This window comes from Moschus berezovskii, chromosome 14 (assembly GCF_049115385.1).
Source record: "Moschus berezovskii isolate FMDL1 chromosome 14, NW_MosBer_1.0, whole genome shotgun sequence".
Classification (NCBI taxonomy): Eukaryota; Metazoa; Chordata; class Mammalia; order Artiodactyla; family Moschidae; genus Moschus; species Moschus berezovskii.
In genome coordinates, this window is record NC_142473.1 from 56,709,439 (window position 1) to 56,734,939 (window position 25,501).

At 48.0% G+C, this 25,501-nt stretch overlaps 2 protein-coding genes across 5 annotated transcripts; both read left to right on the forward strand.

Annotated features, from left to right (window-relative positions):
• The first annotated feature begins 1,124 nt into the window (after positions 1–1,124).
• Positions 1,125–16,950, forward strand: PLEKHB1 (pleckstrin homology domain containing B1). 4 transcript variants are annotated; one of them, XM_055423643.2, is made up of 8 exons: positions 1,125–1,378; positions 4,574–4,649; positions 6,011–6,163; positions 6,754–6,856; positions 7,984–8,023; positions 10,722–10,826; positions 15,019–15,118; positions 15,692–16,950. In XM_055423643.2, exons 1-8 carry the CDS (start codon positions 1,361–1,363, stop codon positions 15,826–15,828), a joined length of 732 nt encoding a protein of 243 aa, XP_055279618.1. In that variant the 5' UTR covers positions 1,125–1,360; the 3' UTR covers positions 15,829–16,950. The 4 variants fall into 4 exon arrangements, with proteins under 4 accessions (XP_055279618.1, XP_055279621.1, XP_055279619.1 ...); XM_055423644.2 differs by lacking the exon at positions 1,125–1,378 and adding an exon at positions 3,003–3,159; XM_055423645.2 differs by lacking the exon at positions 1,125–1,378 and adding an exon at positions 3,248–3,318.
• A 3,567-nt stretch (positions 16,951–20,517) lies between these two features.
• LOC129554023 (protein-S-isoprenylcysteine O-methyltransferase) lies at positions 20,518–20,925 on the forward strand. Its single transcript, XM_055422676.2, is given in 2 exon segments — positions 20,518–20,671; positions 20,674–20,925. Coding segments are annotated over 2 exon segments (312 nt in total). The 5' UTR covers positions 20,518–20,538; the 3' UTR covers positions 20,853–20,925.
• Positions 20,926–25,501: the final 4,576 nt, after the last annotated feature.

Consider the following 25,501-nt stretch of genomic DNA (forward strand, 5'->3'; position numbering starts at 1 on the left):
CGCTTCTCGCTTGTCAGTCCATACTCGTTCCACTCACCTGCACAGCTGTGAACATTAAAAACAACCTCAATAGCAATCATTATAGCTTCAAGCATCTATGAAATCCCAAGAATTATAAATAAAATATGACACGTGTGTGCATTTTTTCCTGGGCAGAATACATTTATCAGCTTCTCAAAGAGAGTCATTGACCAGCATTTCAGAGACTGATGTTAGATCATGCTGTGTTATGCAGCAGAGGAGGTTCGATCCCTGGGTCGGGAAGATCACCTGGAGACGAAAACGGCAATCCACTCCAGTATTCCTCCCTGGAGAATTCCCCGGACAGAGGAGCCTGGCGGGCTACATACTGTCCACGGGGTCGCGAAAAGTTCATGTCGCGAAGAGGACATGACTGAGCGACTAACACACATGTTGCATTTAGATTTTGTAGTGGAATCTATGGTTTTAGTTTGCCAAGCATCCCTTCCCTTTATTCTTGTCATAGCACCTGCTCTTTGGTTGGGGAATAGGGAGACCTTCTTATGAATTCCACACTGGTGCTGGAAAATCTCTTTTCCTCTGTTACTAAATCCAGAGAAGGTAATTTTGGAGCTGTCTGCACTGTTCCCCCACACCATCCCTCTATGAAGGAGCCAACCAGGGGAGCAAGGAGAGCTGGGAAGAGCGGCAGCATCCAGATTCTCTGAGGTCAGCTTCACCCTTCCCTTCCTCCCTTCCATCCTTCTACAGAAGAGACGGCAACTGTAGTCTGGAGAAGGTAGGGGTGGGACAGTCCATGCAGGACACAGGGATGCAAAGCGTGATTTGGGAGAACTGATTTCTGGGGCTGCGCGGAGGGGATGAGCTCCGGGGCAAGTAGGATCAGCCCTGGTAGATCCCTCAGCAAGGCATGCACTGCACGAAGGGCCGAGGCACAGGGTTAGCCGAGGTCAGGATTACAGAAACCCAGGAGCAAGACGGGGAAGCTTAAAGAGCCAAGCCGTGCCTCCAGGACTGGGGTGACGGCACGGTCAAGCCCGGCTGAAGGAACATTTGGCCCCGCCCCCGACCGAGAGGGGAGGGCTAGCCCCGCCTCCCACCCCGGGAATCATAGCGATGCTAGTGCAACACCACCTCCGAATCACAGATGACTTGTTATCCAGCGAACTGAAGGTCAAATAGGGGATCCATCGGTGAACTTGGGGAGCGGACTAGAGAGAAAGGACGACTTTCTCTAGGAGCTGTGCGCCCCTTTTTGCCACCCTCTTCCGGTTTCCACTTGGTAGCACCTTCCTGATCCCCTTATCTCCAAGGCTCTTAGGGATATGCCCCCCTGCAGGAGCCTTCTGGGAAATGCTGCTCTGACCGCCCAGGAACCATGAGTCCTGCAGCTCCGGTAAGAGAGAGGTCCCTGGGATAGGACGAAAGACCCAGGGCAGGGTGGGTTCTGTTTTCAAGGGATCTTTCAGGCCTGGACAGTCTATCTCCTCTCCAATGACATCCTGGATCTGCTCCTAGGTAGGACTTTGTGGGGTTGAACTATTCAAGGAAATGATCCTGGAGGAACAGACCGTGGTGGTAGATAAATAGTCTTCTCTCTCTAGTTGGGCCCCTTTCAATCCATTTTTGACCATCCTAGAAATACCTTTTCAGGCCATAAATTGTACCACCTAGCTCCTCACCCAACCCCAAGCTCCAGTCACTATGTCATAAAATGCCCAGGCTCCTGAACCTGTCTTCCAAGGCCGTCATGTTACATCCTTGCAACCCCTACAGCTTCATCACCCACCAATCCCCATGCCCTCCCACCCCAACCCCTGTACTCTGCTTTCCAAACGCTGAAATACTAGATGCTCAATGTTGTTCAGACGCTCAGTCATGTCCAACTCTTTGCAACCCCGTGGACTGCAGCAAGCCAGGCTTCCCAGTCCTTCACTATCTTCTGGAGTCTGCCCAGACTCATGTCCATTGAGTCGATGATGCCATCCAACCATCTCATCCTTTGTTGACCCCTTCTCCTGCCCTCAATCTTTCTCAGCATCAGGGTCTTTTCCAGTGAGCCCTCTCTTCCCATCAGGTGACCAAATTATTGGAGCTTCAGCTTCAGCATCAGTCCTTCCAATGAATATTCAGAGCTGATTTCCTTTAGGACTGACTGGTTTGATCTCCATGCTGTCCAAGGGACTCTCAAGAGTCTTCTTCAGTACCACAATTTGAAAGCATCAATTCTCGGGCACTTCATGGTCCAACTCTCACATCTGTACATGACTACTGGAAAAACCATAGCTTTGACTAGATGGACCTTTGTTGGCAAAGTGATGTCTCTGCTTTTGAATATGCTCTCTAGGTTTGTCATAGCTTTTCTTTCAAGGAGCAAGTGTCTTTTAATTTCATGGTTGCAGTCACTGTCCACAGTGATTCCGGAGCCCAGGAAAATAAAATCTCTGTTTCCATTTTTTCCCTTCTATTTGCCATAAAGTGATGAGACACACATACTCATCCTTCAAGACTCTGCAGCCTCCTCTGGGAAGCCTTCCTGAACCTCTTCATCAAAGTTAAACTCTTCTTTCCCATTGTCAGATCATACTCTGTACTTTGTGTGTTTATGTTGGAACATAAACACTGTACTTTGTGTGTTTCCCAGACTGGAAACTGGGAAATGAAAGGGCTTGTCGGACGTTTCTTTGTGCCTTCCACTAATGCCCAGTGCCAGGCACAAACTGAGTATCAAGAAAACATGGCAAAACTAGGAGCCTGGTTTTCTCCCTGTAGTTTTACATTTTTCTAGAAAATTAGGGCTCAAGATTCTTGGGGAAAAGTATTTCATGCTCGATAAATGAACAACATAATGACAATAGCAAAATAAAATCACTGATGCAGCCTCTCTCTCACCTGTGCTCCGAGTGGGCATAGGGCTACCTCCCAGGAGAGGCTGTATAGTTCCCAGGACTAGGCCTGCAGACTACAAGTCCCAGAAGGACTCCTGTCAGCCCATCGCTACACGCCCCGCCCCCTCCCTGGGGGTGGGGCCCCGAGACAGCTAGACCCTGGGCTGCAGCGGGGAGAGAGAATTGCCCCAGGCACTCTGGGGCACAAAGCGCAGGCGCAGCGGGTTGGGCGGCAGCAGCATCAAGTAGCCGGCCGTTTTGGCAGCAGCACCGCAACAGGTGTAGACAGGTGGGTGCATTAAGGGGGGCTGAAGAGGGAGTTTACACCTGGCCTTCTTGTCTGACCAATGTCAGAGCGTGAAGATGGGAGGGAGCGGCCGGAGAAGCAGGGACGAGGCCGGGCCTTCCACCCCAGGTGTGCCAGCCAGCCCTTGCTACGCAACAACAGGTGTGAGTTAGTGGGGGAGGGCACTTGGATTCCAATCCAAGCTCCATCACACAAGTACTGGACAGAGTTGCAGTGGGGCCCAAACTTTCCTGTACATTGACTCACCTGGGGATCTTTGAAGATTATCAGTGCTTACCTCCTGCCCTCAGACATTCTGATTTTATTGTTATGGGATATGGGCTGGATATTTGGGAGTTTAAAAAACTCCTACTGGGACAATGCTTAGAAGACAGGACTGCTGGGTGTGAATCCTGGCTCCCCTGCTTACTAATCAAGAAGAACTGTGCAAGTGACTGGACCTCTCCAGGCCCCAGTTTCCTGGAAATAACAAGGAATATTGTGAGATAATAGATGAAACCACTTTAGAAGTATACCTGGCATATCGTTCCGTTCCGTTCTGTCGCTCAGTCGTGTCCGACTCTATGCGACCCCGTGGACTGTAGCCTACCAGGCTTCTCCGTCCATGGGATTCTCCAGGCAAGAATACTGGAGTGGGTTACCGCATATAGTGCTCGATAAATCATAGTTGCTGTTGAACTATTATTCTATGCACTTTGTAAATGGGTTCTTTGTGTGTGTGTGCTCATGCTCAGTCGTGTCTGACTCTTTGCGACCCCCAAGGACTGTGGCCCGCCAGGTTGCTCTGTCCATGGAATTTTCCAGGCAAGAATACTGGAGTCAGTTGCCATTTCCTCCTCCAGGGGATCTTCCTGACCCAGGGATCAAACCTGCATCTCCTTCGTCTCTGCATTGGCAGGTGGATTCTTTACCACCGAGCCACCTGGGAAACCCTGGTGGGGTTCAAATGTAAGGAGGATTTTCTTATCATGAAAGTCCCTTGTTCACTGCCATGATTCTACTATTCTCTGCTGCCAGCATTTCAATATTCCAGGGTTTCTAACATTTTCAGCGTTCCTCATTCCAGTCTCTACCTGCCTGATGGACACCCTTTTACAGATCTAGATGTGGAGGCTGGGAAAAGGGACTTGGTTAGGGTTATGGGGATGAGATTGGAATCCAAGCTTCTGACCCCCACCCCCACCCCATTGCAAAATGTGGCTGCCCTGCTGACCCCACACGCACAGTGCTCTCATTATGTGCCTGGAGCCAAGAATGGAGAGGAGACAGACAGGCTTGCCCTTGTTTGTTTGTTCACACTCCCTTAAACCTTTCCTCAGTGGCTCCCCCAGGGAGGGGGTTTTTCTCCGGGGAGCCTTTGTGAAGCAGCTGATGAAGCCTATGATTCCTCTGACAGGTTCCGCCTGACTCCACCCTGGAAAGTCCTTTTGAGGAAATGGCCCTGGTGAGGGGCGGCTGGCTGTGGAGACAGAGTGAGTGACCCTGGGCCAAGCGCTCATCCGTCCTGTACCGTGTCTGGGGCCAGGGGTGAGGAAGTGGCCTGTTGGACCTGCACAGTGAACCCTTCTCTCAAGAAACCATGCCCTTTTACCCTTCCCTCCGTTTTCCATACTCCTCTCTCTGCTGGGAATGTCCTTCACATTCCTGACTGCTTAGTAAACTACTTATTTTTCAAGACCCAGCTCAGGTGTCCCTTTCTGAAAAGAGCTTTCTCTGCCTTTTCTCTGTTCCCCAGCCCAGCCCCTGCTGTGGCACCAGCTGGGTCAGCAGCTCTCTTTTCTGTCCCCGTTGCCTCATACATACCTCTCTTAGAGCCCTGATCAATACTTAACCGTCCTTACCTGTGGGCCTCACCAGTCCCCCACCTCATTCTGTCTCCAGACTGTGAGCGCCCCAAGTGCGGGGCCTGGGCTTAACCCTCTGTGGCCCAGGGCGAGCCACAGAACAAGGCACAGGACAAAATGAAAAATGCCTCTGTGCTTCAGAATTTGTAAAGTTCTAAGAATCTCTCGTAGTCTTTACCCTTTCCTGTTAAGATTTCCAGTCTCGAAATGTCTACAGCTAGGGATCAGGCTTCCAGATCCACCTCTGGCCAGAGTCATGGTCTGAATAAGAGCTGTCCTGGGCTAGGAGCTCCCCAACACCCCATGATCCATCCTCAGTTCATTCAGTCCAGCAAACGAGTCCAGGTCCTGCTGGGTTCTAGGACCCGTGAGGTGAGCTATGGACAATCCCTCTGCTCTCCATTTGGCAGAAGAAACAGACACTACACAAATGACTGTCCCCCGAGGCCTTTGTTTTTAAAGTACACATTAACTGTACAACCCTCAGCAGAATGGATGCAATGGAAACTGAAGGTTTCCTTCAGGCAAGCATGTGACGACTAGTTTTCTATTAATTCTTGCAGAAACCCTATTCTGCATTCATACAAAAACAACTTAATGCTTTTTCTCTGACAAACAACATATAGAAACAAATGTTCAGTTGGACATGAACTTAAACATGTTTAGTTGGACATGTGGAGGTGTTCCTATCACATGTCTTGAGATACTTAAAAGATTTCCAGCTTCCCCCAAGGAAGGAATCTGATCATTCATTTGCCATTCAGCACATGTGTATGGAGCCTTGACTATGTTGTTAGGCCCAATGGGAGGCAGTGGATGAGCAAGACACAGAGAGGCCCTGCCATCATTTCAGGGAGCAGACAGACAAGGAAGGGGTGATTTCAAAACTGGGGGCTGGGGATAAGGGGATGCTGGGAGCCCACCCAAAGCTCCTGCCCTGACTCAGGCTCTGTGATCAGCCCGTATTTTGAGTCTGCAATATCGCACAGGCTCCATCCTCCGCCGCTGGAAGCGGAACTGGTTTGCCTTGTGGCTGGATGGGACCCTGGGCTACTACCACGATGAGACTGCCCAGGATGAGGAGGACCGCGTGCTCATCCATTTCAACGTCCGCGATATAAAGATCGGCCAAGAGTGCCAGGGTGAGCCTCTTTCTCTCTGTGACTACAGGCACGGCCTTCCCACTGTGTCTGAGAACACCTGCCATTCTCAGGTGGAAGGCTCTTTGCAGCTTTCAGAGGCCTTCCACAGACGTTGCTTCTGGGCCTCTATCAAATCCAATTCATGTGGTGTAAGTTAAGAAATTAGTTCCTTACTGAGTTCCTACCCTCTGCTGAACTTGGGCCCTATGCTGGGTTCACAGAGGTGAGTCAGACACAGTTCCTGCCCTCTCCAGTGCTAGGAATGGGAAAAAATGAAATGAAATAAGGAGGCTCAGAGAAGTTAAGTGACTGGCCCAGAGTCACCCAGCAAATATCCCTGACCAAGGCTCAGGTCATAACAGGGAAACTGGGAGAGAGATGTACCTAGCTCAGGAAGCAGGCGATGTGGAAAGGTGGAAGGGTCTAAAGAGTTGAGTAAAATCCCAAGGAAAGTATGTGAGATCAGAGGAGGTCAGCAGTGGCCAGTTCACAGGACCCAGAGAAGTCAGTTCCCGTTCTTGTTCCCAGTTTACTGGGGAGACAGGGGCCTGTGCCGTGTGGAGGCCCCACGCGTGTGTGTCCGCCTTTAGATGTGCAGCCCCCAGAAGGCCGGAGCCGAGATGGCCTGCTGACTGTGAACCTGCGGGAGGGCTCCCGCCTGCACCTGTGTGCTGAGACCAGAGATGACGCCATGTGAGTCGCTCCCAGGAGAGGGTGGGGCGGTATCTTGGGACTATGACCAATGACTTCCTGCTTATTGGGCCTCTAGCACCCTAAAGCTAGGAGAGCGGGACAGAGACCAGTGAGCATGGTGGTTCAGTGGAGGCTGGGCAGAGTGGGTTTGAATGACTCGCGGTGATTGGTATGGTGTCCAGTAAACTCCTGACATGGTCCACGATGAATTCAAGACTGTTGTGGGAAGCAGTGTGTGCACAGCTGCCTCAGGTGTGGTCCCTGGCCATTCATCATGTCAGGTATCTAACAGCCTCTGCGGTAAGCCCTCAGTTGGGGTGATACACAGGAACAGACATCCGTGTGGCATCTTCAGAGAACCCTCCTCTCACTCCCTTAGAAGATGGCCTGGGGTGGGGGGTACTCTGATCTGAGGGATAGACCCTAACATGCCTAACAGACGTAGCCTGTGGGGCACCCTGTGTTGGATGCAGATCTATACTGTGAGAGCCTGGGTGTGTCTTCCTCAGGCGCCTTTTGCTCACTCACATTCTTTCCCTTCCTACTCTCTGGCAGAGGGTCAGTTGGCCTTCACGCTGTAGGAGAGTGAAAGAGATGGGATGTGTGGGAGCGGGGGAAGCCGAGCTCGGGGTAGACAAAGCACAGAGCCTCCTTGTCCACCCCAGCCAGGTGCCATGGCAACCAACAAAGGCTCAATTGTCCGGTGTCCACTAGGCGTTCCTGGGGCTCTGGGGTCAGAGTGTGGGGGAACCGAGTTTGTAGGTTTGGGATGTGGAGGTAGGCTGCAGCCAGAGAACCGGCCTAGGCATGTCAGAATCTGAAGCACTAAAGGACCACCCAAGCCCAGCTGTCTTTTGTCTAGATGGGGAAACTGGAATCTCCCCAGAGCTGAGGAGACTGTGGACTAAGAAAGAGTTATAGAACTGCAGCAGCTCAGCTGGGGGCTTGTCTGTGTGACTGGGGCAGTTGAGGGGGTCCCCTTTACCTTCCCAAGGGAGTAAAGAGGATCTCCCACTTCACAAGGCACTGGGGCTAGAGGCTGGGTAGGGGAGAAAAGTCTAAAATGTGGGGCCCAGTCTCCCTTCTCCTGAACGCCCTCCTCATGGTTTCGTGGGTTTACATTGCAGAGCGTGGAAGACGGCACTGCTGGAGGCGAACTCCACCCCGGTGAGCCCCCTTCCCTCCCTGTCTCCTCCCCACCCCTACTTGCCATGGAATCATGGGTGACTCAGACTTAGTCTCCGCCTGCCAGCAGTTCTCAGTTTCCATATATATGAGTGAATAGACTTGTGCAGACTCAGAGATCCTGAGTCCCAAGTGGAAAAGGACAGAAGACGGCCAATGGGTGAATAAAAGATATTCACCAAAAGATTTGGAGGAGAGAGAGAGAGAGGCCTCCAAGAAGGCTTGTTGAAGGGGGTGGCATGTGAGCAGGAGGAAAGGAACTATTATTTTTGTTCAGCAACTGGCTGAACAGCAACTGGCCTGATCCAGCAACTATTTTATGAGTCAGGTGTGGTATAGTTGTAATATCAGCTACTTTCACAGCCTTCTTGTGAGGCTGGGATGATTGTTCCCTCTCTGTAGATGATAAGGTTGAGCTTTATTCATTCACATAACAAATATTTACTGAGTTCCTACTATGTGCCAGGTGCTGTGCCTAGGACCATAATCAGAAAGTAGCAGAGGAAATGTAGTCCCTGCCCTCCTGGACTCAGCCTAGTGGGGAGCTAAAAGTGAAGTCACAAATTAGTCAGTGGTTCCATCGCAGTGATGGGAGCTGCTCAGACAGAGACAGCAGAGTGCATTCAGTGTGCATACACTGTGATGGCCTGATCCAGGTGGGAAACCAGACAAGGCTCAAGATGAGACCTGAAGGATAACAGAGATCAACTGGGTGAAAGGGGTGGGGTGAAGGGAACAGCTTTCCAGGCAGAGGGAGCTGCAGGTGCAAGGGCCCTGAGAAAGGTTATGATGTTGGCAAGTTGACAAACAGAAGGAAGGCTGGGGTGATTGAGAGCAGTTGGGGAAGGAGGGTTTTGACAAACAGAAGGAAGGCTGGGGTGATTGAGAGCAGTTGGGGAAGGAGGGTTAGCAGGCCAGGCACAAAAAGCTGTGTTAAGGATAGTGGTTTCTGCTGAGAACACTGGAAGTTATTGAAAGTTTTTTTAAAAAAACAGACTTGTAGTTTTAAAAAGATAGTCTGGCTGGTAGGTAGGGAATGGACTGAAGAAGGTCAAAGTGGATGCCCAGAGATCTGTTAGAAGGCTGGGACAGGTGCCAGGGCATCTGGCAGAGACAAGCTGATGAGGACAAGACACATTTAGGAGGTGGAGTCGACAGAGCTCAGTGACTGATGGAGGTGAGGTTTTGAGGAGCTGTCCAAAGCCCCCAGCTCTAAGGTGGCCCAGCCTGGCCTCAGCCCCCATCTGCCTGACCCCAGACTCTATGCCTGCTCCTTCTACCTGTGGCACAGTAGAGCCCCTTCTCATCTGGAGAAAAAGTCTGTTGGGAAGTGGCAGGGAAGGCTGGAACACATTTAGAAACTCCCTCAGTGTCCGCCTGCTGAGGACTGGGCATTGTGCTTGAGGACCTAGCATCCACTGTATCAGTTAATCTTCAGTAAGAAAGAGGAGGGGCTGGTATTCTTAGTCCCATTTTACAGATAGGGGTGCTGAGGTTCAGAGGGGAATTGGCTTGTCCAAAGTCTCGTGGTCATAAACAGTGGAAGAACCTGTATTGGAACCTAGGTCAGTGAGATTTTGAGGGAAGGGAATTATCCACAGAAGGAGCTACATGAGCAAAGGTGGGTAAGTGGTATGTGCAAATGTGTATGTGCAGACAAGAGTCTGGCCTTTCTCTATGGGAAAAGAAATAGGAGATGTGACCTCTGAGGAGACACATCACAAACGCCTTGAAGTCCAGGAAGGAAGTGAACTTTATCCCGAGGGTTGTGGGGAACTATAAAGGGCATTAAGCAGGGGGGCTGTGGTCAGGCTTTGGGGAACAGACTCGGGCTTCTGGGTAGAGGCTATATAAGAGGAGGCTGGGGTGGTGGTCAGCTGAGTAGAGTTACCTGGCTCTGAGCTCCAAATCTGGCTGATGCAGGGCAGACCCATTGTCCCACCCAAGAGGGTCAGAAAGAAGGAGGTGAGGGCTGGCCGTCTGCACTTTGACTCTATGAAGCTACCTGTCCCTTCTCTGCCTGTCCACCTTCCTGCTGCTCTGCTTCCTACATCTCTGCTTCGACCTCCGCTCTACCTCCCACTGCTCTACCTGCACGTACACGCACACCTCCCTCTGGTCCCTAGGCTTGCTCGAACTGGGTGTATTTGTGCCTCTGTGTCTTTGTACCAGTGTCTGCCCACCTCTGAGTGTTCACGCCTGTGTCTGTCTGTCCTGTGCCTACATAGGAGTGACCTCTGCTTTGTCCCTCTACATCCTGCAGGTTTATACCCTACACTGGGTGGAGGTTCCAGGAGGAGCCCCTGGCCCTGGCTGTTCCAGGGAACACAGGGGTGGGGGGCACAGTCATGGGTGATGGGTGCAGGTGGATGGGTCAGTGATCGGAGCTATTCTGTACTCCCTGGAGACTGGGAGCCTCAGCAGCCTGGAATAGGTGAAGGTGGGCCAGTTCTGGAGAGACACTACTGATCCTTCTTCTCTGTGTAACTTTGTCAATTTCACTACCTCTTCTGAGCCCCCCACCATTACTATGGGCTGAAGAAGAAGAGGATAGCCGTTCCCTTGCCCAGCTGGCAGAGGGCTCCGCTAGGGCCTATGAGGAGCTCTGAGTCTCTCCAGGTGTAGAGGGCCTCTGACACCCCGCCTCCCTCCCCTTCTTGGGTTTCTGTGGCTTGAGCAGGCCCCAGCTGGAGCCACCGTCCCTCCCAGGAGCCGCCGGGTTTGCCCCAAGGTCAGGTGTGTGACCCGCTCGTGGAGCCCCTGTAAGGTTGAGAGGCGGATCTGGGTAAGTGCTGGTTCAGCCCTCCCTGCCACCATTCTGGCCACCAGGATGTGCCTCCCAAAGTGGGCCCAGCCACATCCCCTCCCTGCTCACAAACGTTCCATGGCTCCCAACCATTCGTAGGACAACCAACCCTGCTTTCAGGGCCCCTGGGACCTGGCCTGGGCCAGACTCGCTTACCTCGTCCCGCTTGTCCCTGTGTTCCAACTGCTCTGGTCTATCCTCTGCTCCCAGCTGTGCCAGACCTTCTTCCTCTCTCCAGCCTCTGTATATGCTGCCCTCTCTGCTGCAAAGACCTTTACTTTCCTTACTCACCTGACAAAATCCTCTAGGACACCCCTCAAAGACTGCCACCTCCTCAGGGAGGACTTCCCAAACCTCCAGGCATTGTCACTCCCTCCCACGGCACTAGTGCGTGGTACTGTCTTCATTCTGCCTGATTTCTAGTTCCTTCATTCCTGTCTCTTGTCTCCCATGAGACCTGGAACTTCCTTCAAGGCAAGAATCAGGTTAGGTCAGCTCTGCCCCTTGGGAGCCTGGCACGGTGCTGGGTATACAGCAGGTGTGCAATGAGTGCTCAGTGATGAGGGCAGTCTATTTTGACTCTCCTACTCCTGGCGCATGAAGGTGGGGCACAAGAAGGCCTCAGGCAGTGTTCACTTAAAGAGCAAATGAATGAATGAAGAAAGGGAGAAAGGAAGGAGTAGAAAAGCCTGTTGTGGCCTCACTGCTGCATATTGTAATTTAGTCCATGCCTGTCTCCCTGCCACACACCCCTGCCAGTGTTTCCAGAAAGCAGGATTTGGAGACAAATCCTCTCTCTGTCCCCAGTGCTCAGCCTGGCATGAGGTGGGCACAGCGAGGGGGCTTGGGTTAGAGTACCTGTGGTCAACTGTGAACTTTTCTAACACAGTGACGCTCAATGTAGCTGCGCGTTAGAATCGCCTAAGGACCTAAAAACAATGCAAATGCTCAGATCCTACCTCTGGATGCTCTAATTGTGTGGTTCTGGGGTGGCGCCTTGGAAATCTGGTTTCGGAAATTTCTCCAGACAATTCTGATGTGCAAAACCACTGAGGCCAGCAGTGCTAGCATCACCTGGCTGCACAGATGTGGCTCTGCTGGATTCTCACTGTGCCTTGGGAGTGGGCAGTGTAGGAAAGACTGTCCTCGTTAATAGACGAGAAGACTGGAACTCTGAGAGGTTATCTAACATGACTGGGAGCACTTAATTCATCAGTGATTCCCAACTCAGAATTCTAAGGAATCTATGGGTAAGACATCCCCATACCCAAACTAGGCAAATTGTTTACAGTGGAGATGCCTAAAAATAGAATTTTAAAAGCTATAAACCTACATATACACAACAGCTTTTCCTTTTTTCCCCTTTTGTGTGTCCTTTTTCCTAGCCTTATTGAGTTATAATTGACATATAACATTGTATTAGTTTAAGGTGTACAGCATGATTTGATATATTTGTATATTATAAAATGATTATTAATGTACACAGCTTTTCTGAGGGGAGGGGTCTATTTGTATGTGACCTCCTGATTGACCCTGTCCCCACCTACAAAAGGGGCTGGACCTGCAGAGAGGGAGAGGATCTGGGATCAAACCCTTAGGGTCTGTCTGGGAGGTCTCTGGGGAGTTCCCTGCCCTGTTGCCAGGTGACTGACGTGAGTTTACCTCGGGGCCTCTTAGGCATGAAGGATAGAAACAAGTGCCCCACAGAGACATGAAGTGGTGTTTTCCACTTTCTTCAGGGCCTGGGAGGGTCACTGGCTCACAGTGCAACTGCAGGGCAGATGTAGGCTCTGGACCTCAACTTCCCAACCAGTAAAATTGGGGATCTGAGAGCTTAGATCTCTTTAGTCCCAGACTTAGAGCTCAGATCCTGGTCACCCCCAGCAGAAACCCTTACTGGGTCACCCTTGGGGAAGGAGCACAGCAGGGAAGTCACTTGAGACTGAGCCTTGTTTGTCTGAGCCTTCTGCATTGCTCTGGGTCTGGTCATCGTCCCTAACTTGAAATGGACTTAAGAATTGGGTGCTATAGTTCCAGTCTGATTCTGGATTTGACTCGAGATAAATTCAATATATTAGGCACCTGCCATATTCCAGTCAGGCCTATTTTTAGGCCCAGGCAGCGGTGGGAGTGTTTTCTTCAAGTATGATGGGAGAGACACCTCACAGGGATACCAACAATAAAACCACAGAGTGGTTGGTGCTGTGATGAGGGAAGTCTAAGGGCTGTGGGTGCCCCAGATGGGGCCCTAACAAAACCTGAGGTTCAGAGAGAGTGATCTGTTGAGTGTGAAAGACAAGTTCAGTTCAGTTAGTTCAGTTCAGTCGCTCAGTCGTGTCCAACTCTGCGACCCCATGAATCACAGCACGCCAGGCCTCCCTGTCCATCACCAACTCCCGGAGTTCACTCAAACTCATGTCCATCGAGGGGGTGATGCCATCCAGCCATCTCATTCTCTGTCATCCCCATCTCCATTAGGTAGTTGAATAAAACAAGATGAGAAAGTCATCTTTATCAAAGAGAAATGGCATAGATATTTGAAATCACAGGGTGTGCTTGGAGGACTCCTCCTTACAACCAGACTTCTTGAAAGAGATGTCATAATATGTTGACTCCGTCCCTCACCTCTCAACCATTCTTCAATCCTCCATAATCTGGCTTCTTCCTCCAACAACTCCTCTGAAAACTGTTTTCAAGGTCACCCACAATTTCCAAGATGCCAAAACCAATGGCTTATTCTCTTGTCTAGAGAATGGACAGAAGAAGATATTTAGAAGATAAAATCATGAGATCTGGTGATAATGTGATGTGGGAGATGTGTGTGAAGGCTAAAGTACCAACCTGCTGTCTTGGTTTAAGTGCATGGTGGTGGCATTTAGAGAAAAGCATTTACAGGAGCAGGTTTGGGGAGGATAGAAGGATGATGGAATTACTTTGAGATGGGTTAAGTTTGGACACCTGAACTTTCAAGGGACTTCCTGGACCATTTAGGTGTAAAGCTCAGAAATACAAGGTGCATAGAGGCTAAGAAGAGGAAGCTGGAAGAGAAGGGGATGCTGCCCCCCTTCAGGTCTGTTCCCTTTGGGTAAAATGAGGGTCTTTAGGAACTTAGGAACTTTAAGTCTTTTAGGAAATTAGGAACTTCTGTTTAATGCAGCGTATATTTATTACTCCACGCTACTCACTAGGCTCTGATGGCAATACAAATGAATTAAAGTCCTTGCCTACAGCTCACGTCTGGGATGCAGGCAGGAGAGGTCAGGGGGAAGACCAGGAACAAGAGGCACAAGCATAGGTCACAGAGAACTCACGAAGAAAGGATTTTTTCTGAGACCAGAAGGTCTTTCTGGAGTGGGTGACCTTTGAGTCAGGATTTGAGGGATTGATAAAAATCTAATGGAGGGAAGGTGGACATCTATTCCTCCCTCCCAGAGAGAATGCTGACCGTTCTCCTCTGAGCCTCCATCCCTGGCTGTGTGGTAGAGTGAACAATGCCTGCTGTAAGGATGAGAGGAGACCTCCCTCAGGATCTGGAATGTGATGGATGCTTAATGATACTTTAGTTACTTCTCATCTCTATCCTTCCTTTCCCTTCCTTCCTCCACACCCCCCTTTTATTTCCTGGGCCTTGTCCAGCCCCCCCCACCATCCATGACTAGAAGAGTAGAGAAATTGGCTTTCTCCAAGTGTGACCACTGGAAAGCTGCTGCTGCTGCTGCTGCTGCTAAGTCACTTCAGTCGTGTCCGACTCTGTGTGACCCCATAGACGGAAGCCCACCAGGCTCCCCAGTCCCTGGGATTCTCCAGGCAAGAACACTGGAGTGGGTTGCCATTTCCTTCTCCAATGTGTGAAAGTGGAAAGTGAAAAGTGTAGCAAATAATAGCAAATCTATCAAGGGAAGTAGGGAGCCATGGAGAATTTTTGATCAGGGGAGTGCTAGGTAGGAAACCTGGGGCAGGAAAATGGCATCCCTGAGAGCTGAAGTTTTAGATGGTAACGGTCTTGTGGGGAGGTGGGGCTTTTCTTCAGGAGCTTGCTGGTATCTGGAGACCCATTTCTGAATTTGGCAAGGTGGCTCTGTGGGCCCGGAAGGGTGTGAACCAGGTGTGAGGGGTCGGGGACCAAAGCCTGGCCCAGGTCTCTGGCAGCTGACCAGGCAGGGCTTCCCAGGTGCGTGTCTACAGTCCGTACCAGGACTACTATGAGGTGGTGCCTCCCAACGCGCACGAGACCACGTATGTCCGCAGCTACTATGGCCCGCCCTACGCAGGTAAGCCTCCGGCCAGCCCTTGCCTCTGCCTGTCTCCCCACCCACGGTCTGTCAGTAGGGACCAGGCCCCACCCTTTTAGTGACCACAGATTTTCCCAGCGGGACCCTCTGCAAGCCCCACCCCCATCCCATAAATCAGAACAGCTCTGGGATCAGAGCCCCTCCCTACTCCAGAGCGGACCTCTTCTCTAGGCCCGCCCCTATTCGCTGGCTGCCCAGCAATACCCGTCCCTGAGTTGGTAGCGACCCCTGGTGGCTAATGCTGGAGAAGCGGCCTCTCCTCCCTCCAGGGTCTAGCAGTTGGGACGGCCCATCCTCAGGTGTGGTCCAGAGATTCTTGAGACCCCACGGTTTCTTCGCCGGTCCACCCTAAACCCATGGTCCCAGGACGTCCATCACAGATCCAGGGAATAGAAGCCTTGGGGGCAGAGCGCGCGTCCTTCCTGTCAAGGCCTCAGTTTCTCCGACTGGAGAGCCATCTCCACCTTATCTTGGGCTGGGGTTTAGTGGAAGGAGGCGGATGATCCCTCTGCTCTCTCGAGTCCCCGGCCCTCACAGGCTTTCTCTCCGCAGGGCCTGGAGTGACGCACGTAGTGGTGCGGGAGGATCCCTGCTACAGCGCGGGCGCCCCCCTGGCCATGGGCATGCTTGCGGGAGCTGCCACAGGTGCCGCACTTGGGTCGCTCATGTGGTCGCCCTGCTGGTTCTGAGCCCTGGACCCTGCGCATAGACCAAAAAGACCCCCTTTCTCTTTGGTCCCACCTTTCACTAGCCAAGCCCTCTCCCACTTTGGAAGCTATTATCTCAGGCACAAACATAGCTCAAAATCCTTCTATCTACTGCTAGACACTCCAGAAATCCATTATAGACACATTTGGATATGTTTCTTCCAAACACACTAGGACACCGAAAACGCAACTCATGGGGCTTCAAGTTCCTCAGCCACCGGAGACACAAGAATCAGGTTCTTTCCTCTGGCTGCTCCAGGCTTGGTGGGGGGCAAACAGGAGTAAAGAATCACTTGACAAGGTCGAGTTGTCAATATTTTGACAGTTGAGGGCAATGAGTGAGGAAGGTAGGCTAGGACTGCAGTTGTTGGCAAGAGTCCAGAGCTGTGAACATAATGGCATGTCCAAAGAATTGAAAGGGAGTCATTTGGGCTGGGGTGTGGGCAGGGGCCAGATCATGATGGTCCTCCAGACTAAGAAGGTGCTGAGTAAGGGGGAGACGTGAGCCTTTTGGAGGGAAGTTTCATGATTGCACTTACAATGAACATATTGCCTGTTTTAATACCCTAACACTCCCTGAATTTAGCCCCATCCCTCCCACTACTAGATTTCTGGGTCCCTTGTTCCTTCAATGCTCAGAAAGCCCCGGTTTTCCATGTCAGGGTACTTGGGGCAGCAATTGAGCTGAACCTGAGGTCCCCTTGCTAGGGGGCAGGTGAGCTCTATTTGTGACTTGCCCCTAGGTTGGTGCCTCCATCAGTAAACGATTTTCTACACCCCAGGAGGTTGGCCCTCTAATCCATAGCTGTGGCTATTACCATCTCAGGCTCTGTCCCTTCCTTCACTCTGGGAGAGATGGCAGTGTTCACCTCTGGGACCTGATCCATCTTTGTCTCAGTCCAGGAGGCCCCACATGTGCCTCCCTGCAGGTGGCCCAGCAGTCTCATTTGGTCCCCTTCTCATCTCCTCTCCCATCCTGTCCCAGTCACTAGGAGAAATGCTAACATTCCTGCCCAGTAGCCATAGTAGCATGCTAAAATCCCCTTGTAGATAGGGGCTCCAGTTGCCCTGCTACAGAAATTAATAAAGATGTGGTTGTCTCTAGCCATGACTCTGACTTTGTTCCCCCACGGTGCCCTGCTCCCTGGGACATTTCCATGACTCAGCACTGACTAGTGCTTTCTCTGGTATAGTGAGAAGAGTGGATTCTGAGGTCAGAATTGGGCAAGTCACTTGACCATTCTGGACCTTGCTTTCCTACTATAAGCTGGAAGCTTGAAGTTGGCCATCCTTGAGGGCGTGACAGGAGAGGCTGCATGAGAATCTCTGTCATCTGAGCTGATGCATGATCCAGGCCATGCCCTGCCTGTCTGAGCATCCTGTGGTATTGGATAGCTCTTTTCCAGTAGGTTCCCATCCTTCTAGAATTGAGATAATGAGTTGTACTAAGAGACAGGATGACCATGGAAGGAAACCATCTTAATCAGGCCTTTTGAGGCTGATATGTAACAGATATCCCCTTTCTCAAACTGATTTAAACCAGAGAAGGGAAAATATAGGGGGATTCCCTGGTGGTTCAGATGGTAAAGAATCTGCCTGCAATTCAGGAGATCCGGGTTCGAAAGATCCCCTGGAGAAGGAAATGGCAACCCACTCCTGTATACTTGCCTGGAGAATTTCATGGACAGAGGAGCCTGGCAGGTTACAGTCCATGGGGTCACAAAGAGTCGGACATGACTGAGTGACTAACACACACACACACACACACACAAGGGAAAATACTGGGCTACAAACCTGAGAACCCAGAAATTGTGTGGTTGAAGGACATGAATATTATCACTTAAACTTTGCTTCGTTTCCATCTTTACAGCCACTGAATCTACTGTGATCTGGAAAAGATGGTCTAAACAGAGCTTAGAGCAGGTCTGGGGTAGTGTCCCAAAAGAAATTTAGGGCACTGTTTCCAGAAGTAGATGAATAAGTGAGAGCTGGAAGGCAAAAATATCAGGTGTCCACCTCAGTTATATTTCTAGACATGAACTTAAGAGGGATACATAAACAAATAGCAATGATTCCATTAAGATAGGAACATGGTACAGTGGAAGCTCTGAGGAAGAGGTGTCCCAACTGTGCTGAGGAGACTGGGGAAAGCTTTGGGATAGGAAGTGAAAATTTAGGGTGAGCCTTGAAGGATGAGTGGGAGTTTGCAAACAGAGAAAGGAAAAACAACAGATAGAAGAAACGGCATGCAAAGGCCTAAAAACATTTTAGATTTGAGAGTACTGAGAAATTCAGGCAATGGTCTGATGTCACAGCAAGTTGCATGATGAGAAGGGGTAGTAGTGGGCCAGGTTATCGAGAACCTCCCACAGACAGGGCGAGAAAGATGCAAATGGATGTTCCAGGTGCAGTGGATTCTTTACCATCTGGGCCACTAAGGGTTTCCTTACTTCAAAATCTCTCCATTAATGATTGCAGCATGAATTAATCTTCCAGTTGTTCACCAGACAATTATTAAATTATTCACACACATATTAAGACAGACATTCATTCTCACAGACAACACAGTTTGATCTGAAGGTGACTGGCCTAAGGATCATATCTGGTCCACATATTATCTGAATTAGTCTAGAATTTGAGTTTTTTTCCAGTGTTTCTATGACACTTTTGTACCTACTATTTTTAGGTGAATACATGAATACATTTGTTTGAGAGTATTTAGGAGTAGAATTGATGGGTTAATAGTGATGTCTCCACTATTATTTTCTGATTTTAGTAATTGTAGTCTTCTCTCTTTTTCCCCCTTAGCTAAAGTTTATAAATTTTGTTGATCTTTTCAAAGAACTAACTTTTGGTTTCACTGAATTTCTGTATTTTATCTCTGCTTTAATTTTTATTATTTTCTAAATACTCTCAAACAAATGTATTCATGTATTCACCTAAAAATAGTAGGTACAAAAGTGTCATAGAAACACTGGAAAAAAACTCAAATTCTAGACTAGGTGGATTCACTGGTATATTCCATTCACAGAATGGAATACTAGTCAATCAGAATTAATTATACAAAAGTATACACAAAATCATGAGTGAATCAAAAAAATCAGAGAGGAAAAGGGGAATGGGGGTGGGAGTGTGAAAACAGTTACATTATGACAAGTTTCCTATTCCTTATTGAAGTAGTGTAATATCAACTTTACGCTGATAAATCAAAGATGTACACTAGAATCCCTAGAGCAACCAATGAAAATATAATATGAAGAGGTTAAGCTAAAACAACCAATAGAGGAGTTTAAAGAGTAGATGCAGCAGAGAAAACAAATACCAACACAGCAGACTCATATTCAAACATATTAATAATTAATTTTAAGTGGAAAAAAAGCATAAATTAAGAGGCAGAGATTATCAGAATAAACAAGCAAGACACAACTATGTAACTTTGTACAAAAGATACACTTTAAAATACACAAATAGGTTGAAGGTAAAAGGACAGAAAAAGATACTCCAGGGAATTCCCTGGCGGTCCAGTGGTGAGGACTCTGCTTTCACTGCTGGGGCCTGAGTTCAGACTCTGGTCAGGGAACTGAGATCCCTGAGCTGTGCAGCAAGGCTGAAAAAAAAGAAGATATACCATGCAAAGAGTAGGTATCAGAAAGCTGGAGTAGCTAATGTAATATTAGACAAAACAGACCATAAGACTAAAATTATCAGAAATAAAGAGGGGCATTTCATAAAGGGTCAATACATCAGGAGGATGATAGCAGTTCTATGAGAGAGATTTACACCTATAAATGCATACATTAAAAAAGAAGAAAGACCTCAGTAACCTAACTAGACACCTTAAGGAATCAGAAAAAGAGCAAACTAAACCCAAAACTGGGAGAAGGAAGAAAATAATAAAAATTAAAGCAGAGATAAAATACAGAAATTCAGTGAAACCAAAAGTTAGTTCTTTGAAAAGATCAACAAAATTTATAAACTTTAGCTAAGGGGGAAAAAGAGAGAAGACTACAATTACTAAAATCAGAAAATAATAGTGGAGACATCACTATTAACCCATCAATTCTACTCCTAAATACTCTCAAACAAATGTATTCATGTATTCACCTAAAAATAGTAGGTACAAAAGTGTCATAGAAACACTGGAAAAAAACTCAAATTCTAGACTAATTCAGATAATATGTGGACCAGATATGATCCTTAGGCCAGTCACCTTCAGATCAAACTGTGTTGTCTGTGAGAATGAATGTCTGTCTTAATATGTGTGTGAATAATTTAATAATTGTCTGGTGAACAACTGGAAGATTAATTCATGCTGCAATCATTAATGGAGAGATTTTGAAGTAAGGAAACCCTTAGTGGCCCAGATGGTAAAGAATCCACTGCACCTGGAACATCCATTTGCATCTTTCTCGCCCTGTCTGTGGGAGGTTCTCGATAACCTGGCCCACTACTACCCCTTCTCATCATGCAACTTGCTGTGACATCAGACCATTGCCTGAATTTCTCAGTACTCTCAAATCTAAAATGTTTTTAGGCCTTTGCATGCCGTTTCTTCTATCTGTTGTTTTTCCTTTCTCTGTTTGCAAACTCCCACTCATCCTTCAAGGCTCACCCTAAATTTTCACTTCCTATCCCAAAGCTTTCCCCAGTCTCCTCATCACTATAAGAGAATAATATGGGCCTCCCTGCGCCATGGCAGGCTGCGCGGTGCGGGCTCCGCCGGGCTCCGAGGCGCGCCTCAGCCTCGCCACCTTCCTGCTGGGCGCCTCGGTGCTCGCGCTGCCGCTGCTCACGCGAGCCGGCCTGCAGGGCCACACCGGGCTGGGCCCTACGTGGCCGGGCTCAACGCGCTGCTGCTGCTGCTCTACCGGCCGCCGCGCTACCAGATGGCCATCAGAGCCTGTTTCCTTGGCTTTGTGTTTGGCTGTGGAGTGCTGCTAAGTTTTAGCCAGTCTTCCTGGAATCACTTTGGCTGGTATTTAAAAAAAAAAGAGAGAATAATATGAACAATATGTATGCCAACTAATTGGATGACAAAGAGGAAATGGAAAAATTCCACACAACCTACCCAAATAGAGTCATAAAGAAATAAGAAATTGGAATAGATCGATAGTAAGGAGATTGAATCAATAATCAAAAACCTCCCAATAAAGAGCGGTCCAGGACTAGATGACTTCGGCGATGAATGCTACCAAATACTTAAAGAAGAATTAACACTAGCACTTCTTAAACTCTTCCCCATAAAATGAAGAGGAAATACTTCCTAACGTTCCATGAGGGCAGTATTACATGATATCAAAGCCTGACAAAGACAGTACAAGAAACCTTCAGACCAATATTCCTTATGAATATTCATGTAAAAATCCTCAGAAAATTATTTGCAAACTGAATTCAGCAGTGTATTAAAAGGAATGTACACAACGATCAAGTGCGATTTATTCCTGTAGTGCCAGGAACTTTCAACATACGAAAGTTCATCCATTTAATACACTGCTGCTGCTGCTAAGTCGCTTCAGTCATGTCCGACTCTGTGCAACCCCATAGATGGCAACCCACCAGGCTCCCCCGTCCCTGGGATTCTCCAGGCAAGAACACTGGAGTGGGTTGCCATTTCCTTCTCCAATGCATGAAAGTGAAAAGTGAAAGTGAAGTCGCTCAGTCGCATCCTACTCTTAGCGACCCCATGGGCTGCAGCCTACCAGGCTCCTCCGTCCATGGGATTTTCCAGGCAAGAGTATTGAAGTGGGGTATTTAATACATTACATTAATAAAATAAGGGCTTCCCCAGTGGCTCAGTGGGTAAAGAATCTGCCTGCAATGCAGGAAACACAGGGGATGCAGGTTCGATCCCTGGGTTGGGAAGATCCTGTGGAGAAGGAAATAGCAACCCACTCCAGTATTCTTGCCTGAAAAATCCCATGGACAGAGGAGCCAGCAGGGCTACAGTTGATGGGGTCACAAAGAGACATGATTGAGCAACTAAGCAGCAACAGCATTATAATAAAATAAAGGGAAAAAAAAAACCCATGATCATCTCAACTGATGCTGAAAAAGCATAAAATTCAAAACCTTTTCATGATAAAAACACCCAAGAAACTAGGAATAGGACTTCCTCAACATGATAAATACATATACTACCCCCAGCAAATATTATATTTTGTGGTGAAAGACTGAAAGCCTTTCCCTTAAGATCAGAAACGAGAGCATGCCTACTTTTGTCACTTCTACTGGAAGTTTCAGCCAGAGTTATTAGGCAAGAAAAAGAAATAAAAGGCATCCAAATTGGAAAGAAATTAAAATCATCTTGTTCACAGATGACATGTTCTTAAATGTAAAAAATGCTATATATTCCACAAAATATTGTTAATAAACCAATTTAGCAAAGTTTCAGGATACAAAGTCAACACAAAAATCAGTTGCATTTTATTCACTAGTACTAAACAATCTAAAAAGAGAAGGGAAAAAATTCCACTTATATTAGTATCAAAAAAAACACAACATTGGACTTCCCTGGTGGTCCAGTGGTTAAAAATCCACCTGCCAATGCAGGGGTCATGGGTTTGATCCCTGGTTCAAGAAGACTGCACATGCCATAGGGCAACTAAGCCTACTGCATAAGCCTGCACTCTAGAGCCTATGTGCCGCAACTGCTGATGCCCACACACCCTAAGGCCCATGCTCTGCAATAAAAGAAGTCACTACAGTGAGATGCCTATGTACCACAGTGAAGAGTAGCTCTCACTTGCTGCAACTGGAGAAAGCCTGTGCACAGCACCATAGACGCAATAAAACAAAAAACATTTTTAATTAATTAAAAGAATAAAATATTTAGGAGTAAACCTAACCCAGGAGGTGAAAGACTTGTATGCTGAAAAGTGAAACACTGCTGAAAAGAATTAAGATATAAACAAATGCAAAGTTCTATGGTCTGAATGTTTCTGTACCCCAAAATTCATATATTAAAATCCCACCAGAAACTAATACATTGTAAATCAACTATATGTCAATTTTTAAAAAAAACTATAAATTTTTTTAATTAAAAAAATTCCTAATACCCTAAAGGTTATGGTATTAGTAGATGGGGCTTTGGGAAGTGCTTTAATCATGAGGGCAGAACCCTTATATGAACGGCATTCAGTTCAGTTCAGTTCAGTCGCTCAGTCGTGTCCGACTCTCCATGACCCCATGAATCACAGCACGCCAGGCCTTCCTGTCCATCACCAACTCCTGGAGTTCACCCAAACTCATGTCCACAGAGTTGGTGATGCCATCCAGCCATCTCATCCTCTGTCGTCCCCTTCTCCTCCCGCCCCCAACCTTTCCCAGCATCAGAGTCTTTTCCAGTGAGTCAACTCGTTGCATGAGGTGGCCAAAGTATTGCAGTTTCAGCTTTAGCATCAGTCCTTCCAATGAACACCCAGGATTGATCGCCTTTAGAATGGACTGGTTGGATCTCCTTGCAGTACAAGGGACTTTCAAGAGTCTTCTCCAACACCACAGTTCAAAAGCATCAATTCTTCAGCGATCAGCTTTCTTCACAGTCCAACTCTCATTAGTGCCTTTATAAAAGATGCTCCAGAGAGATCTCTGGCCCCTTCTGCCCTGTGAGGATACTACAAGAAGTCAGTGACACAAAAGAGGGCCCTCATTCAACCAACTATGCTGGGACCCTGATCTCGTTAGACTTTTAGTCTCCAGACTGTGAGCAATAAATTCCTGCTGTTTATAAGCTACCCAATCTACAGTATCTTTTTATAGTGGCCTAAATGAACTAAGCGGAGAAGGCAATGGCAAGCCACTCCAGTACTCTTGCCTAGAAAATCCCATGGATGGAGGAGCCTGGTAGGCTGCAGTCCGTGGGGTCGCTATGGGTCGGACACGACTGAGCGACTTCACTTTCACTTTTCACTTTCACACATTGGAGAAGGAAATGGCAACCCACTCCAGTGTTCTTGCCTGGAGAATCCCAGGGACGGGGGAGCCTGGTGGGCTTCCGTCTATGGGGTCACACAGAGTCGGACACGACTGAAATGACTTAGCAGCAGTAGCAGCAAATGAACTAAGAGAGAAAAATTAATACCAAGGTGTGGAATTGCTGCTATAACAAATATCTAGAAATACAGAAAAGAGCTTTGGAAGTGGGTATAAGCAGAGGTTGGAAGAATTTGGAAGCATGTGCTAGGAAAAAAGCCTATACTGTCAAGAATGGACTTGGAGGGTTCAGAAGGAGGAGAGCTTAAAGAAAGCCTCTCTTTTTCAAGAATACTTAAGTGGTAGCAACCAGAATATTGGTAGAAATACAGATGGGAAAAAACCATTGCAATGAAGTCTCAGATGGAAATAAAGAATGTGTTACTGGAAACAGGAGAAAAGGCAGTTCTTATTATAAAGTGGCAAATATGGGTTTGATTCCTGGTCTGGGAAGATTCCACATGCCTGGGGCTGACCCCTCACTCTAGAGGTCAGAGTGCTGCAACTGCTAGAGCCCTCTCTAGTAGGGTTAGAACTAGAACCCAAGAGCTGAGCTGCAATTACTGAGCCTTCACTCTAGAACCTGAGAGCTGCAACTACTGAGCCCAAGTGCCACAACTACTAAGTCCAAGTGCCACAACTACTGAAGCCCTTGCACTCTAGAGCCTGCACTCTGCAACAAGAGAAATGAGAAGCCCATGCACTGCAACTAGAGAGTAGCCCCTGCTCACAGCAAATAGAGAAAGTCTGCATGCAGCAGTAAAGATCCAGCGCAGTCAAATATAAATTTAAAATAATAAAAGGCATGTGCAAGGACAAACTGGGAGATTGGGATTGACATATATACACTACTATATATAAAACAGATGACTAGTAAAAACCTACTGTATAGCACAGGGAATGCTACTGAAGTACTCTGTAATTACTTCTATGGGAAGCCCTACCTCTGTGGGAATAGAATCTAAAAAAAGAGTGGATAGGGACCTACCTGGTGGCCCAGTGGCTAACACTCCATGTTCCCAACGCAAGGGTGGGGGTTTGATCCCTGGTCAGGGAACTAGATCCAACCTGCTGCAAATAAGAGCTTGCTTACTGCAAATAAAAGATCACGCATACTGCAATGAAGATCGAAGGTCCTGTGTGTTGCAACTAAGACCCAGCGCAGCCAAAATACACTTTAAAAATAAATATTAAAAAAAACAAAAACATTAAAAAATAAAAATGCAAAGAGTGAATATATGTATAACTGATACACTGTGCTGTATAGCAGAAATACAACATTGTAAATCAGTTATATGTCAATAAAAATTAATTTAAAAAAAAAGGATGTGCAGCTGAGTTGCAATTATGTGATGTTTTACAGTGTATTTTTGCATGGAAATTTTCTTAAGGTTGGCAGGTGACCTGTTATCGAAGTAACCTGTTCCGTGCCCAGCTTATCCTAACAAAGGAGTCTCTGTGTGTGTTGGTGGCAAGTGCTCTATCAGCTTTTAAATGCTCAACCCATGCCCAACAATTTTATGGCTGCTCCCAAGATTTCCATTAGCAATAGCCTTTACCTACACAAAACACAATGGACCCAGTCTGGTTTTTAAGTCAGACCCAGTTGAACTGTGGTCAGTAACCTACCAATAGTCCCTGATGTAGAATCTGGGGATAGAACCAAATGATGGGATTTTCCACT

What these genes read in the sequence shown, in the direction of transcription:
- PLEKHB1 (XM_055423643.2), top strand. An exon ending in CGGCTGGCTGTGGAGACAGA is followed by an intron (nt 4,650 to 6,010) that starts GTGAGTGACCCT and finishes AATATCGCACAG; the next exon opens with GCTCCATCCTCCGCCGCTGG. An exon ending in GATCGGCCAAGAGTGCCAGG is followed by an intron (nt 6,164 to 6,753) that starts GTGAGCCTCTTT and finishes GTCCGCCTTTAG; the next exon opens with ATGTGCAGCCCCCAGAAGGC.